Consider the following 14,476-nt stretch of genomic DNA (forward strand, 5'->3'; position numbering starts at 1 on the left):
CAGAAATGCATATACTATTATATATTGTACATATATTTATTAGTTTCAGATGTAGCCATTCTTGTATTTGCTTGTTACATATTTGCACAATTCTGTTGCTTGTGAAGCTCGCACACAAGAATTTCACTCACATGTGCTGTACCAATGTACCTGCACATGTGATGTGACAATAAAAGTGATTTGATTTGATTTGATTAGACAGCCGTTAGCACATGATTCTCCTTATGGGGACCTGATATGTTTATATTATTTTGTTGTTTCAGCAACATTCAATTTAAAAACTGCACGTTTGAGTTAAAATATATATTTATAATTTTAATAAATGACAAATTAAAAAAGCATGAACATTTTTTTTGTATCGAAAAAATATCGAACCGTGGCACCAAAGTATCGAACCGAACCGTGAATTTTGTGTATTGTTGCACCCCTAATATTTACATAACCATCCTTGTAACCATATGAGTTGGGTAAGGGTGGATCTTGCCATCAAAGGGAGAAAACCGCATGCTTGTTAGATAATAACCTGTTATTAACCCTATGCCCATTTTTGTTAATACTGCCCACAGTTTAAGTAATGTTATTATTTTAGTCCATTACTAATAATGTGTGTCCAAGGATGTGCTGAAGAACCTGTAGGCCTAGTCCAGGGGTCGGCAACCTGCGGCTCTTTAATCGTTGTACTGCGGCTCCGGGTGGTTTGGGAAAATAAATTAGAAGTATTTAGCTGAAGTGTATTTTATTTGTGTTTAATTCTTTTTTTAACTTGTAGTTCTAAATTGGAAGATTATGGTGATATTGAAATATAAAAATAATATTATATTTTATTATTTTTCATCGCTCAAAATAAGTGTCACTCGCGGAAGCCGGTGTACCCGCAGAAACGCCGTGCATTTATCGAGACTTTCAACCCCAGGTAGGCCAATTATGGATCTTCGGATCCACATTATGTCAGCTGCTGTTCTCCACTGTGAACTATGTTAAAAACAAACACCGCTCACGCCTCACAGACGACAGCTTACAGTCCTGTGTAAAGATGAAAGTGACTTCGTACAGCCCCGATTTGCAGACGCTGTGCGCAGAGGTTCAGGAGCAGAGGTCCCATTGTAAACATATCACGGCAGACCCGACGATGTTTCCATGAACACTCTTTTCAGCATCTCTTTATTGACCACTTTTCACACACGGTTGCTGTACGCATACAGCCGGCTGTAGCTTTTCAGCTCACAGCACGACAACACAACAGCAGAGATAGCACAGACGTTAAGGCGGCGAGGTGTGATTGCGGGTGCCGCTCAGGTGCGTCCGCCTCCCCTGCAGCGGCACTGCAGACCACACCCTGCCACACACATTAACCGGGTAAAATAGATATTTAGGCAGAATTTTGCAAATATCTATTTTTCTTTTTTTTTTAGCGGCATAGTGCTTTTTTCCAATTGTTTTTTTAAAAGTCAGGTCAAGGCTCCAAAAGCCCAAAGGCGATATAAGGGTGGCTCACGACAGTTTTTGTTTGCTACATGGATTATTTTAGTTCAGCTGGGTGTCTTTCCTTTTGTTATATTTCTTTAAGAGTTCAAAATGTGTTAATTACATAAATAAAATGTAATTTTCTCTGTAGCACTTCATGGATTTCAAAAGCAACACACCTTAGTTGTTCACACAAAGCATAAAGGTAAAAAAAACAATATACAGTGTTATCTTCATTTTAGATGTCAAAAAGTATTTGTGGGTCCAAGTGGCTCTTTGGGTGTTAAAGGTTGCTGACCCCTGGCCTAGTCTATATGTGTGGTTTAGAGCAGCGGTCCCAAACTCCTGGGCCACAGACCGGTGAGTAGTTTGGTGCCAGGCAGCAAGAGTTGAGGCTCGGGTTTTAAATTTATGGTTTTCAGTAGTGGTGCAACGGATCACGGTTGATCCGTAATCCGATCCCACTCCATGGTTCGGCACACACGTAATCCGAAGATTCGAATAAGAAGAAAAAAGTATGTGTATGGTGCGTGTGGTCAGTAGCGATAGCTATGGTCAGTGCTAGCGGTCCAAGTGGAGGAGGAGAGGAGTTTGCGGTATTTAAGCAGCCCTTTGCTGCCCAATCTGACCGGATTTAAGCTATTTTTAAAAGCTATTGGGGTGTTTAGCTGCAGACGGGAGGCTGCATTCTGTTGTGGGTTTTTTATTATACATTTTCATGTACTTCTTTATTTGTTTTGTACAGGGTGGGCCATTTATATGGATACACCGTAATAAAATGGGAATGGTTGGTGATATTGAAGTCCTATTTGTGGCACATTAGTATATGTGAGGGGGCAAACTCCTCAAGATGGGTGGTGACCATGGTGGCCATTTAGAAGTCGGCCATCTTGGATACAACTATTGTTTTTTTCAATAGGAAGAGGGTCATGTGACACATCAAACTTATCGGTAATGTCACAAGAAAAACAATGGTGTGCTTGGTTTCAACGTAACTTTATTCTTTCATAAGTTATTTACAAGTTTCTGACCACTTATAAAATGTCTGCTGCCCATTGTGTTGGCTTGTCAATGCAATCCTCTTCTCCTACTCTTCACACACTGATAGCAACACCCCAGGAGAAATGCCAGCACAGGCATCCAGTATCCGTAGTTTCAGGTGCTGCACATCTCGTATATTCACACCATAGACAGTTGCCTTCAGATGACCCCAAAGATAAAAGTCCAAGGGGGTCAGATTAGGAGACCTTGGGGGCCATTCAACTGGCCCACAACGACCAATCCACTTTCCAGGAAACTGTTCATCTAGGAATGCTCGGACCTGGCACCCATAATGTGGTGGTGCACCATCTTGCTGGAAAAACTCAGGGAACGTGCCAGCTTCAGTGCATAAAGAGGGAAACACATCATCATGTAGCAATTTCAAATATCCAGTGGCCTTGAGGTTTCCATTGATGAAGAATGGACCCACTACTGTTGTACCCCATATACCACACCAAACCATCACTTTTGTTGGTCCAACAGTCTTGGAGGGATCCATCCAATGTGGGTTAGTGTCAGACCAATAGCGGTGGTTTTGTTTATTAACTTCACCGTTCACATAAAAGTTTGCCTCATCACTGAACAGAATCTTCTGCGTGAACTGAGGGTCCTGTTCCAATTTTTGTTTTGCCCATTCTGCAAATTCTGTGCGCCGATCTGGGTCATCCTCGCTGAGATGCTGCAGTAGCTGGAGTTTGTAAGGGTGCCATTTGTGAAGGGATGTTCGACTAATGCCACTCTCCAGTGACATGCGGCGAGTTTCTACGCTGTGGGCTCTTGCTGAATAAAGCTGGGACAGCCACTGATGATTCTTCACTAGTGACAGTTTTCTTGCGTCCACATTTTATAAAATCCAACTCTGAACCAGTTTCACGAAACTTAGCAAGCAGTTTGCTAACTGTAGCATGGGAGATGGGTGGTCTCGTAGGGTGTCTTGCATTGAAATCTGCTGCAATGACCCGGTTACTGCGTTCACCAGATATCAACACGATTTCGATCCGCTCCTCACGTGTTAACCTCTTCGACATGTCAATGGCTGTGAACAAAGAGAAACTTGTAAATAACTCATGAAAGAATAAAGTTACGTTGTGACATTACCAATAAGTTTGATGTGTCACATGACCCTCTTCCTATTGAAAAAAACAAAAGTTGTATCCAAGATGGCCGACTTCTAAATGGCCACCATGGTCACCACCCATCTTGAGGAGTTTGCCCCCTCACATAAACTAATGTGCCACAAACAGGACTTTAATATCACAAACCATTCCCATTTTATTACGGTGTATCCATATAAATGGCCCACCCTGTAGTTGTGTATCTGATTTTGAAAGAAATATTTCCACGTTACCATAGCGACCAGAGAGCATTAAGGGGCAGAGAGGAGGGTGTTGTGATTTAATCTTTTATGGTGTTTTACTGCCTTCGTCTTTTTTAAATCAGCTGTTTATTATTCTATATGATTTTTTTTAGTTTTTCTTGCCTCTTACTTTTATTTTTATTTTATCACCATCTCTAAAGAGATCTCTGAACATGAAAAATCTGTAAATCACATTATCATGTTATGTTTTTACTTTTTAAGAAGTTGTTGTTGTTGTTGTTGTTGTTTTGTTTTGTTTTTTTAGAATTTTTTTAAATGTTAACAGCAATTATATGGAGTAAATTTTAGGGTCTTAATAATTCGTTGACCATGAGATGCACCCACTTTAAGAGGTTTGACAAGAAGAGGATAAAGGACACCACCTTACAGTCCATGTCTCTAACCCAGTTATCTCTCTCTCTTACACACACACACATGGGTGCATACACATGCGCATGCACCTGTTCCTGGTAAAGGTAGGGAGTAAAGTTCAGGCTGGTCAAGAGGACGGAGAGATCTCCGTCCTGCCCCAGAGGAAGACGGAGGAGCCGGACGACACGACCACGGTGAGTGCTTGAAGAGTCACCCCTGAAAGGCTATTTATAGAAAACAAATGCATGTGTTGGGGCTGTTCTTGCTCCAGACTCGGTGATTATAAAGGTTTAGGCCAAATGTATCTGGACAGATGAGCACTGCAGCATTAACCACCCAAAAGTCCTGGATTCTATCCCAGCTGTCCTATAATGCAACCTCTAAGGGGTTTGTCAGCAACCTGGTGATAGTTAAGGGTTTAAGATGCCACCTGTGTTAGTGATCATAAAATTTCTGGTTTAGGCTGTGTGTCACATAATGCTGGGCTTACACTGTGCGATTTCTGGCCCATTTTGAGCTGATTTTTCAGTCGTGCAATCGTTTTGGTGATCGGCCCGAGTTTCGCCTTATACGTGGGGTAATGAGAAGGGATTAAGACCTCATGAGCGGCTTTCGATCATCAATTGCTTGGTCGTAAGAAAATCAAACCTGTTTGTAATCCTGTCGGCCGTCATGAGGGTGTCACCGCAGCCTCTCACACTGCACACGCGCAACACAGAAATAAAAGTGAAAAGACGGAGCAGCACGGCAGTGCAGCATGTGATCTGGACACAAGCGATGGAGGCACAACTTGTAGAACTTTGCCAAGCTCATCTGAACCTTTTCGATGTGGCCTCACAAAATTATCACAACCACAACAACCATGACAATAATTCGATGGACATTCCTGCTCAATCACAGCTGCCTGATCAATGTTTTTCATTAGCAATTTAGCAAAGTTGATGGTGGCGGTGTGCGTGACTGTGTGAGTGAAAGACAGAGAGGAAGAGCGAGCGACAGATTTTGTGTTATAAGCTTCATGTTATGGACGCACAGTGTGAGCACTCAGGTCGCAACTGAGTATCGGGCCGTATAGTGTGAGACCCTGCATCGTGATCTACGAACTTGTAACCCCTGCGAGTCAATCGTGCAGAAGCAGAGCAGAAGCTGAATAACACGACTGAAGAAAAAACAAAACTTGCACAGTGTATGACCAGCTTAAGACAAAGACTGGTTGGCAATGTTCTGGAAATGATCAATTGCTAAAAAAAAATTTATTTTTTGGTTGGTGGGTGGTAGCAGGAGGTAGTAACTATGAAACTGGTTGCTAAAGGAAGTAGTTGCTAGCAATCTCTAGCTGAAATTTGTTGCAACTTGTGCTCTTTGTCAGTTGGAAGTTGCAATGAAAAGGCACAACTTTTACTTGAAAGACAAATGTCCTATGATCGGCAATATTTCAGACAAGGTGGAGTCTTCTATGCTAACTGCAGTAATCTGTTGTGATATTTTTTCCCTAGCATTTAGTGTTTGCCATGGCATTACCAGGCAGTATCTAGGCAAGTGTGACCTAGTGATCAAGGTCCAATTATCTGACTTAAATAAAAATCAAAAACAGAAAAAAAATCTGTGTGTGGATAGATGACGATGCCATCATCTGAGTCGCCCTCCTCATGCTGCGCGTCCTGTATCAATCTGAAGGACAGATGTCCTCGACCTCGGGGACTCATCAACCTGCTCATCACTAAAGGTAATGAACACTCATAATGTGAGAATTATCAGCCCAAGGACCAGAAGTGGGTCGAGTATCCAAAAATTGTACTCAAGTAAGAGTAGCATTACTTTAAAATATTATTACTCAAGTAAAAGTGAAAACTAGTCATCAAAAAAGTTACTCAAGTAAGAGTAAAAAAGTAGTTGGTGAAAAGACTACTCAAGTAGTGAGTAACTGGTTGTAATGTCCGATATATTTTTATAAATAAATACTATCAGACAAACAAATATAAATGTACAAATTTTAGTATTTTCAAGTAGAATATATGTAAAAATATCAACAAAATAAGGCATTATATATGCAGTATACTTTATATTCATTTTTGCTCTAAATGGCACAGCAGCCTCAGAGAAAACATTAGAACAAGGAGAACTTCAAGACATGTTGAGAAGGTAATTTATCCATTTAAATCAGCTGTGGTGGATCAAGAATACATCTAAAACCTGCAGGGGCACCGGCCCTCGTGGACTGGGATTGGGGACCCCTGCTCTAGATGCAGGAAGAGCTGTACTGATTTTGATAGACAGCTTCTTGATGCGAGGAAAGCCATGCAATAGATCCACACCTCCAGTGAACGGACATGGAAGGTGCCTCTCCAGCTCCCCTGCTTCTGGCGTTCCTGACCCAATGGATCCATTATCTTCGTCTGTTAGGCTGCTGTTTGAGCTGGTCTCATCCAGTGCAAACAGCAGGTGATGTCTGATGAAGTTGAGACCTGTGGAAAGATGTATGGTTTTCCAAATAATTAGGTCTAGGCATTATAGTGCTGTATAGACTGCCAAGCTCCGGTTGTTTGGCATGAAAATGTGATTTGATGACAAGAAGATTTGATCACACTGGAGATGTTTTTTTACTAACTCTTGTTGGAAAAACAAAATTTCGTCCTTCATATCCTGCACAAATAGTTTGCAATGAATTCCAGATTAAGTTCAAAATAAGAAAGCATGCAAGGCTAACACGTGCTAGCCAATAGATCCTCCTCACACTGTTTGGCTGTTACTTCAGTGCAGACTGTTTAAACTAAACAAGTTGCTGTTTTACATAATATATGCTGTCAACAGAAGTATTGCCTTCTGATTTAATAGTTAAAGCAGTAGAGATGAGCTGTGTTTACACGTGCGTGGAACTCTAGGTTCATTAACCAGGCTAGCTGTTAGCTTATAGCTCACCCATGCTAACAAGCGAGCAGTTAAAAGCTGCGGAAACAACACCCACAAACGTATCTCACTACAACGAGTGATTCATTCAAACTCGATTCAGTAAAAAAGAATCGAATTTACCATCACTATAACCACAGCTAAAAAGATATTTAGAGTAAACTTACCGCAACACGTTTCCTCAGGTTACATGAGTTGAATTTTTTCACACTGAAAAGTTCGTTTTGGCTCGCACTGAAGACACCAACACTGAAGACATAGCTGTTATTTTGTACTGCTTTTAAGTGAAACAATCTTTGTATATGAGGCCAAGAGTGTTCATCCTCTTCAGTTCTAGCGGAGACAGTTGACTCTGCCATGTTTTCATGTGTTTCTTCTTTCCGTGTGTCCACTACTTTAAAACGCTTGGGCCACTCTGCCCGCCACAGTTTCAAACTGGTCATGTGACTGCATGGCCACATCTGATAAAAGAGTTGCAGGAAACGCCACTGGCGGCATGATCCATTATTAGCAGTATTATGTAATGTGTGAAATTATTATTATTTTTTTTTTAAGTAACGAGTCGACATGAGTCAACATGTGGAAACAGGTAACAAGTGGAGCAGGGCGATATGACCAAAAATATTTATCACGATATACCTTTTAAAAATTGGCGATAACGATATATCTGACAATATAATTGACACTAGACAAAATACTTTACAACTCCTCAACTTTATTAGTGCAAAAAAAAAAACCATCAATGTATTTTCACTTAAACAAGTAGCTTTTTTAAGTGCATTAAAGTTATATAAAAAATTAACAGTGCAAATGCAAATTCCTTGCTGACAGTTTAACCAAAAGGCATTTCCAGTGGAAACTGGCCGACATATCCTCAGCATAACCATGTATAATATCCACAAAACTTAAAAAGAGGTTATACAGAAGATCAGAAAGATCAGAAAGGGGGTTTATTGGCAAATGTTGAGCAGGTTTACAACATTAGGAAATTGCTGCGGTGCTTCAGTGCAAACATAGTGTCATAAATAGCACTTAAATAGACATGAAAAAATAAAAGTAGGGATAAGAATTAAAAGTGCTACGTAGAAAGATATGTGCATGAGATATACATGAGATATATACATGAGAATAAGAATTAAGAGTGCTACGTTGAAAGATATATACATGAGTGCAGGTGGTGATCAGTGCCAAACATGGAATGATGCAGTGAACACAGCGTAGGGTCATCTGTTAGTGGTGGGAACAGTCATACAGTTATTGTTCATGTGTCCAACAGCAGAGGGGAAGAAACTGTTCTTATGGCGAGAGGTTCTGGTGCGAATGGACCGGAGCCTCCTGCCTGAGGGGAGCAGGTCAAACAGACTGTGTCCAGGGTGAGAAGGGTCAGCTGAGATCCCAGCTGCACGCCGCAATGTCCTGGAGGTGTACAGGTCCTGCAGAGATGGGAGTCTGCAGCCAATCACCTTCTCAGCAGAGCGCACAACACGCTGCAGTCTCTGTTTGTCCCTGATAGTGGCTCCAGCGTACCACACGGTGATGGAGGAGGTGAGGATGGACTCGATGATTGCAGTGTAGAACTGCATCATCGTCCGTGTTGGCAGGTTGAATTTCTTCAGCTGCCTCAGGAAGTACATCCTCTGCTGGGCTTTCTTGATGACGGAGGTGATGGTGGGCTCCCACTTCAGGTCCTGGGTGATGGTGGTACCCAGGAAGCGGAATGAGTCCACAGAGGTGATGGGGGTGTCAGTCAGGATGATGGGGGGGAGTGGGGCTGTGTGCTTCCTGAAGTCCACAATAATCTCCACTGTCTTCTGGGCATTCAGCACCAGGTTGTTGTGGCTGCACCAGGACACCAGACGTTCAACCTCCCTCCTGTAGGCAGACTCATCCCCGTCCGAGATGAGCCCAATAACGGTGGTGTCATCTGCAAACTTGATTAGCTTGACAGACTGGTGGGTGGAGGTGCAGCTGTTGGTGTACAGGGAGAAGAGCAGAGGAGAAAGAACACAGCCCTGAGGGGAGCCGGTGCTGATGGTCCGGGAGTCCGAGACATTCTTTCCCAGCCTCACATGCTGCTTCCTGTCCGTCAGGAAGTCAGTGATCCACCGGCAGATGGGATCAGGCACATTCATCTGGGAAAGCTTGCCTCGGAGATGGTCTGGAAGGATGGTGTTGAAGGCAGAGCTGAAGTCCACAAACAGGATCTTGGCGTAGGTTCCTGGGGAGTCCAGATGCTGCAGGATGAAGTGTAGGGCCATGTTGATGGCGTCATCTACAGACCTGTTGGCTCTGTATGCAAACTGCAGGGGGTCCAGGAGGGGGGCCGTGAGGGTCCTGAGATGGGAGAGAACTAGGCGCTCAAATGACTTCATGACCACAGATGTCAGAGCCACGGGTCTGTAGTCATTTAGTCCAGTGATCCTAGGTTTCTTGGGGACAGGGATTATGGTGGAGGACTTGAAGCAGGCAGGCACATGACATGCCTGCAGTGAGGAGTTGAAAATGCCAGAAAACACTGGGGCCAGCTCGTTTGCACAGTGTCTGAGGGTGGCAGGAGACACACCGTCTGGGCCGGGAGCTTTCCGAGCATTCAGGTTCTTAAACTGCTTCCTCACATCTGCTTCATGAATATGAAGAGTTGTGGTGGGAGGAGGTGGTGTGAAATCCTCTTTTGTGTGGGGTGAGGAGGGGGGTGTTGTAGGTGAACAGTTTGAAGGTGGTGATGGCTCTATGGAGGGGGGAGAGGTGGGGGGATTAGTGTCCAAAGTGCCTCTATTGTTGGGGCCGTTGGAGGTGTGAAGGCTGCCTGGTGGCTCGTCAAAACGGCAGTAGAAGTCGTTAAGGGTGTTGGCTAAGAGCAAGTCATCAGTGGAGTGGGGGGTTTTAGGCTTGTAGTTGGTGATATTCCTAAAACCTTTCCACACAGAGGCCGAGTCATTCTCTGAGATCTGCTGCTGCATCTTCTCAGAGTGCTGATGTTTAGCAATGTCCACTTCTTTAGTGAACCTGTACTTGGCCTCTCTGTAGCAGTCCCTGTCTCCGCTTCTGAAAGCCTTTCTCTTTTCCAGCCACAGCTTTTTGAGTTTAGGAGTAAACCAGGGTTTGTCATTGTTATAACTCACCCTGGTGCGTGATGGCACAATGCTGTCCTCACAGAAGTGGATATAGGAGGTGACAGTGTCCGTAAACTCGTCCAAGCTGTTAGAAGCAGCCTTCAATGTGTCCCAGTCTGTGGTCTCCAAACACGTGCGAAGCTCCTCCACAGCCTCGTTGCTCCACAGTTTTTTAGTCCTCACGACAGGTTTGGAGAGCTTCAGCCTCTGTCTGTACGCGGGGATCAGGTGGATCATGACGTGGTCAGAAAGTCCGAGTGAAGCGCGGGGCACCGCGCGATAGGCCCCGCTGATCGTGCGTAACAGTGGTCTAATGTCCTCTCCTCTCTGGTCGGGCATTTAATATACTGCTTGTATTTGGGAAGCTCATGGCTCAGATTGGCTTTGTTAAAGTCCCCAAGAGCAATGATGAGAGAGTCCGGGTATGTCCGCTCCATGTGCAGTATCTGCTCCGCGAGTCCGCACTGAGCTGCCTGCGCATCTGCGTCTGGCGGGATGTAAACAGCGGCCAGGATGAATGAAGCAAACTCCCGCGGAGAATAAAACGGTTTGCAGTGGATAAAAAGATATTCCAGAGAGGAAGAGCAGTGCTGAGCAATCACTGTCACATCTGTGCACCAGCCACTATTAATGTAGAAGCAGACACCTCCACCTTTGGTCTTACCAGAGAGAGAGGCCTGCCGGTCCGCACGCAGCAGATGGAAGCCCTCCAGCTTGAGCGCGCTGTCCGGGATGTTCTCACTGAGCCACGACTCCGTAAAACATAAGACACAGGAGGAGGCAAAGTCTCTGTTCATGCTTCTCATCAGGGCCAGTTCGTCAATCTTATTCCCGAGTGAGCGTACATTAGAAAGGAAGATCCCAGGAAGAGCAGTTCGCAGTCCGCGTCTCCTCAAATGCACGAGTGCGCCGGCTCGCTTCCCTCTCTTTCGGCGTCTCGCTTTCCTGGTCAGAGTCAGCAGTAAATCTGCCGCAGATGCGACAAATATTGGAAATAAATCCACAGGCGTTGTAGTCCTGTAGTTAAGGAGCTCTTCTCTGGTGTAAGAGTATCCAGAGGAGTGCCCAGACACAGAAGAAATGCACAAAAACAAAACAAAAGTAACGCACTGAAGCACCAGGGCATCCATACGCGGCGCCATCTTGGTAAGACCAAGATGGCACAATACGGTAATATTATGTTGAAGCACAGTACGTATCACTCCGCGAGGCTCCTGCCTACGATAGCTGTAATGCTCCGACAATCCATCAAGCGGTGCGGGTTCGTAGCTTAGCAAAGTCGTACTGAAACATTTGACAGATTTCCGAGCACCGTGTACGACATAAAATTGTTTCGAGGTTCGTAAACACAACCAGAATTCATACATAAGGCACACGGGATTATAAGGGGCACTGTCGATTTTCAGAAAAATCAAAGGATTGATTTTAAGTGTGCCGTATTTTCCAAAAAACACGGTAATAACGACAGCCCGCTGGCATGCTCTACCAAAAATAGTGCTTTGTTGTGTATCTGACGGATGAAAGCTAAACCAGTTCCACACCACTGAAGTTGCAGCATTTTTACAGACCAATTCTGGTTCATCCGTTTCATTTAACGATCCACTTTCGCTCTTCTCATTCTGCGTCGCCACCATGTGCGTATGTAAACAAAGGCACTGCGCATGCGCGTTTTACCCATATTCTATCGCGATATTTCATTTTCCTATCGTTGCCCAACATTACACCGGTATTACCGTGAACTGTGTGTGTGTGTGTGTGTGTGTGTGTGTGTGTGTGTGTGTGTGTGTGTGTGTGTGTGCAGGTAAGAATGTGTGTGTGTGTGTGTGTGTGTGTGTGTTATGTGTGTGACATAAAAGCAGGAAACAACATCACAAGAAAGATCTACCAGATAGAATGTATCTGCAATAAAAGCCTCTCCCAGCACAGAGTGGCTGGAGAGGTGGTCAAAGGAATGTCTTGTTCCTATAGATTGAACTCAGACTTCACAAATTTAAGAAGCATAATGACAAACATTCATCAATTAGACTTAACATTCCCCCCTTTTTGTCATTCTGTACTTAAATTTCAACTTATGCACCCTTGTTTTGACAGTGTCAGTGTAGATTTCATTCATACACAGCTCCTCATGTCATTCACCTCCTATTGCAGCAAAAGTTCACACTTAATTCATGTAAACAGTTAACCTGCTTCTCATTGATCTCATACACAGTAAACTTCAACTTGCAAGTAAACAACTGAATGTCAACAGTCAAACAAGAATAATCAACATTCTCAAAAATCATATGTCACTACAATCCAACTGCATACAGACATAGGCATTCAAACACATCAGTTGACTTTATTGTTTGTCCATGTGGCTCTCAGCTAACTTCAAAGCTGTAGCCTGGTCAACACTCCTTTTTATGACTACTATCAACCCCCCAAATCTTCTCACTGTAGGCATCCTGTGGGGGTTAGAGTCAACCGGTGAATTATCTGCATTTACAACTCTTCTCCTGTCCTGTTGTCACCGCAGAAAAAGCTTTTGTAAAGGAAATTGGATCAAGGTGTTTTGATCTTCTTGGCTCAAAACCTCAACCAGCTTAGAGAAGTGTTCATGATGTAAATATAAACAAAAGGCTTCTCTGTTTACATCCTTCTTGCAGAGGACAAAAAGAATAGGTGACGTTGCACAAATTCCATGGTAAATCTCCAACTTGGACTAATCCATTGCCCTTCATACACATAGGTAACTGGCCTGCTTCCAGTTCGTTTGCTGTATAATGTCCTGCAGCGTGTCAGATACTTGGAGTCAGACGAGCAGGTCTGTCTTACCAGAGCAGTTCACCTTCCCAGCTACTGGTGAATCAACCTTCCATTCAGGTTCAGAGCAGTTGAAAAGTTGGCAGTGTTCCAAGTACGTTTACTCCTGGATGTGTTGCTAAGGCAACCAAACAAACTGTCTCGCTCTCAGTAATGCTATATGGCCACAGTCCAGAAAAATGTGTAGACAAGCATAAGAATTGGTCTCGTTGTTTATGTGAGCGGTTGTCTTCATAAACTGCCACCAGTAGTTGGTTGAAAACCCATGCGGGTACTGGGTGTGGTTTGCTCTGTCCCAGTGCGCTCCTGTCATCCCACTCAGGGTCCACAGGCTCAAGAAGGTGCACAGCACATTCCCAGCCATTCTGATGAGTACCTGTGGCTCAGTTGGTTTCTTCACCGGATTGAGACGAGGGGCCCTGGAGGCTTTCCCCCCCACCCCCTTTGTACCCGGTCTTCCTGCCATTTACTCCGAGCTGGCCTGGATGTGTGTGTCACCTTTTTTCAGTGCGCTTGATGTATCCCAGTGTTTCTTTCAGCAATCTTCACTGCTGTGGCCGTCGTCAGCAGCACCTGATAGGGACCTTCCCACCGTGGACTGGACCAGCACTTCCAATCTCCAGACTTCAGACTCTGCTCCTGCGGAGAAACAGAATCATCTGGCAGATCATTTGTTCTCATGACTTCTTTACTTTTAAACATTTCAAGCATCTAATCTGCTAATATGCTCTCTCTTCTCTTCTGCTTTTCTATCATCACTACAGAAGACTAGAACTCTAAATGCTCTACTATATATAATTTCAAAGAGTCAGACCGTTCTCTGTTGGAGTAATCCTCATGTACATCTTAACTAATTCTATACAGTCTAACCATGTCCTGCCTGTCTCTTCCATTGACTTAAAGTCTTAGCTTTACTGTTCCATTAGTTCTCTGTACCAACCTTGCACTTTGTGGGTGATATGAACAATGATGTTTTAGTGTTATCCCTAGATGTTGTGCCATTAATCCAATCACTTCATTCACAAAGTGACCATTATCCCTATAAATGGTCTCTGGAATCCCGAAATGGCATCTGCTTTGCTAGCTGGGAATTCGATTTCTACCCACTTTGAAAAAGCGCACACTATCACTAAACAGTACTTATAGTTATTACAGTTGGACAGCTCTATAAAGTCCATGTGAATAACTTGAAATGGGTGACTGGGTCTGGGGAATTTCCCTCTCTTAGGTTTCAAATTACCCCGAGAATTGTACTTGCAACATATCATACATGACCTGCAAATTTTTTTTAAAAGGTATTAAATCCTAGAGTATAAAAATGTTGCACTACTGCTGTCATCATCTCCCTCCTGTTGAGACATGGCATGGCCCATGGCTCAAAATAGCAGCAGTCTTATACAAATTCTAAGGCAGTATCGGT

The 14,476-nt window shown here is 43.7% G+C and overlaps 1 protein-coding gene across 1 annotated transcript in view; it reads left to right on the top strand.

Moving 5' to 3' along the window:
* The window catches only part of LOC120727411 (sodium/hydrogen exchanger 9B2-like), a 48,710-nt gene that overhangs the window by 11,904 nt on the left and 22,330 nt on the right, over positions 1–14,476 (top strand). Inside the window, exons 2-3 of the mRNA XM_040021640.1 lie at positions 4,339–4,428; positions 5,852–5,960. Coding sequence (XP_039877574.1) covers positions 4,339–4,428; positions 5,852–5,960 — 199 coding nt within the window. The remainder of the gene's footprint in view (positions 1–4,338; positions 4,429–5,851; positions 5,961–14,476) is intronic.

This window comes from Simochromis diagramma, unplaced genomic scaffold (genome assembly GCF_900408965.1).
Source record: "Simochromis diagramma unplaced genomic scaffold, fSimDia1.1 OVJJ01000740.1, whole genome shotgun sequence".
Lineage (NCBI taxonomy): Eukaryota > Metazoa > Chordata > Actinopteri > Cichliformes > Cichlidae > Simochromis > Simochromis diagramma.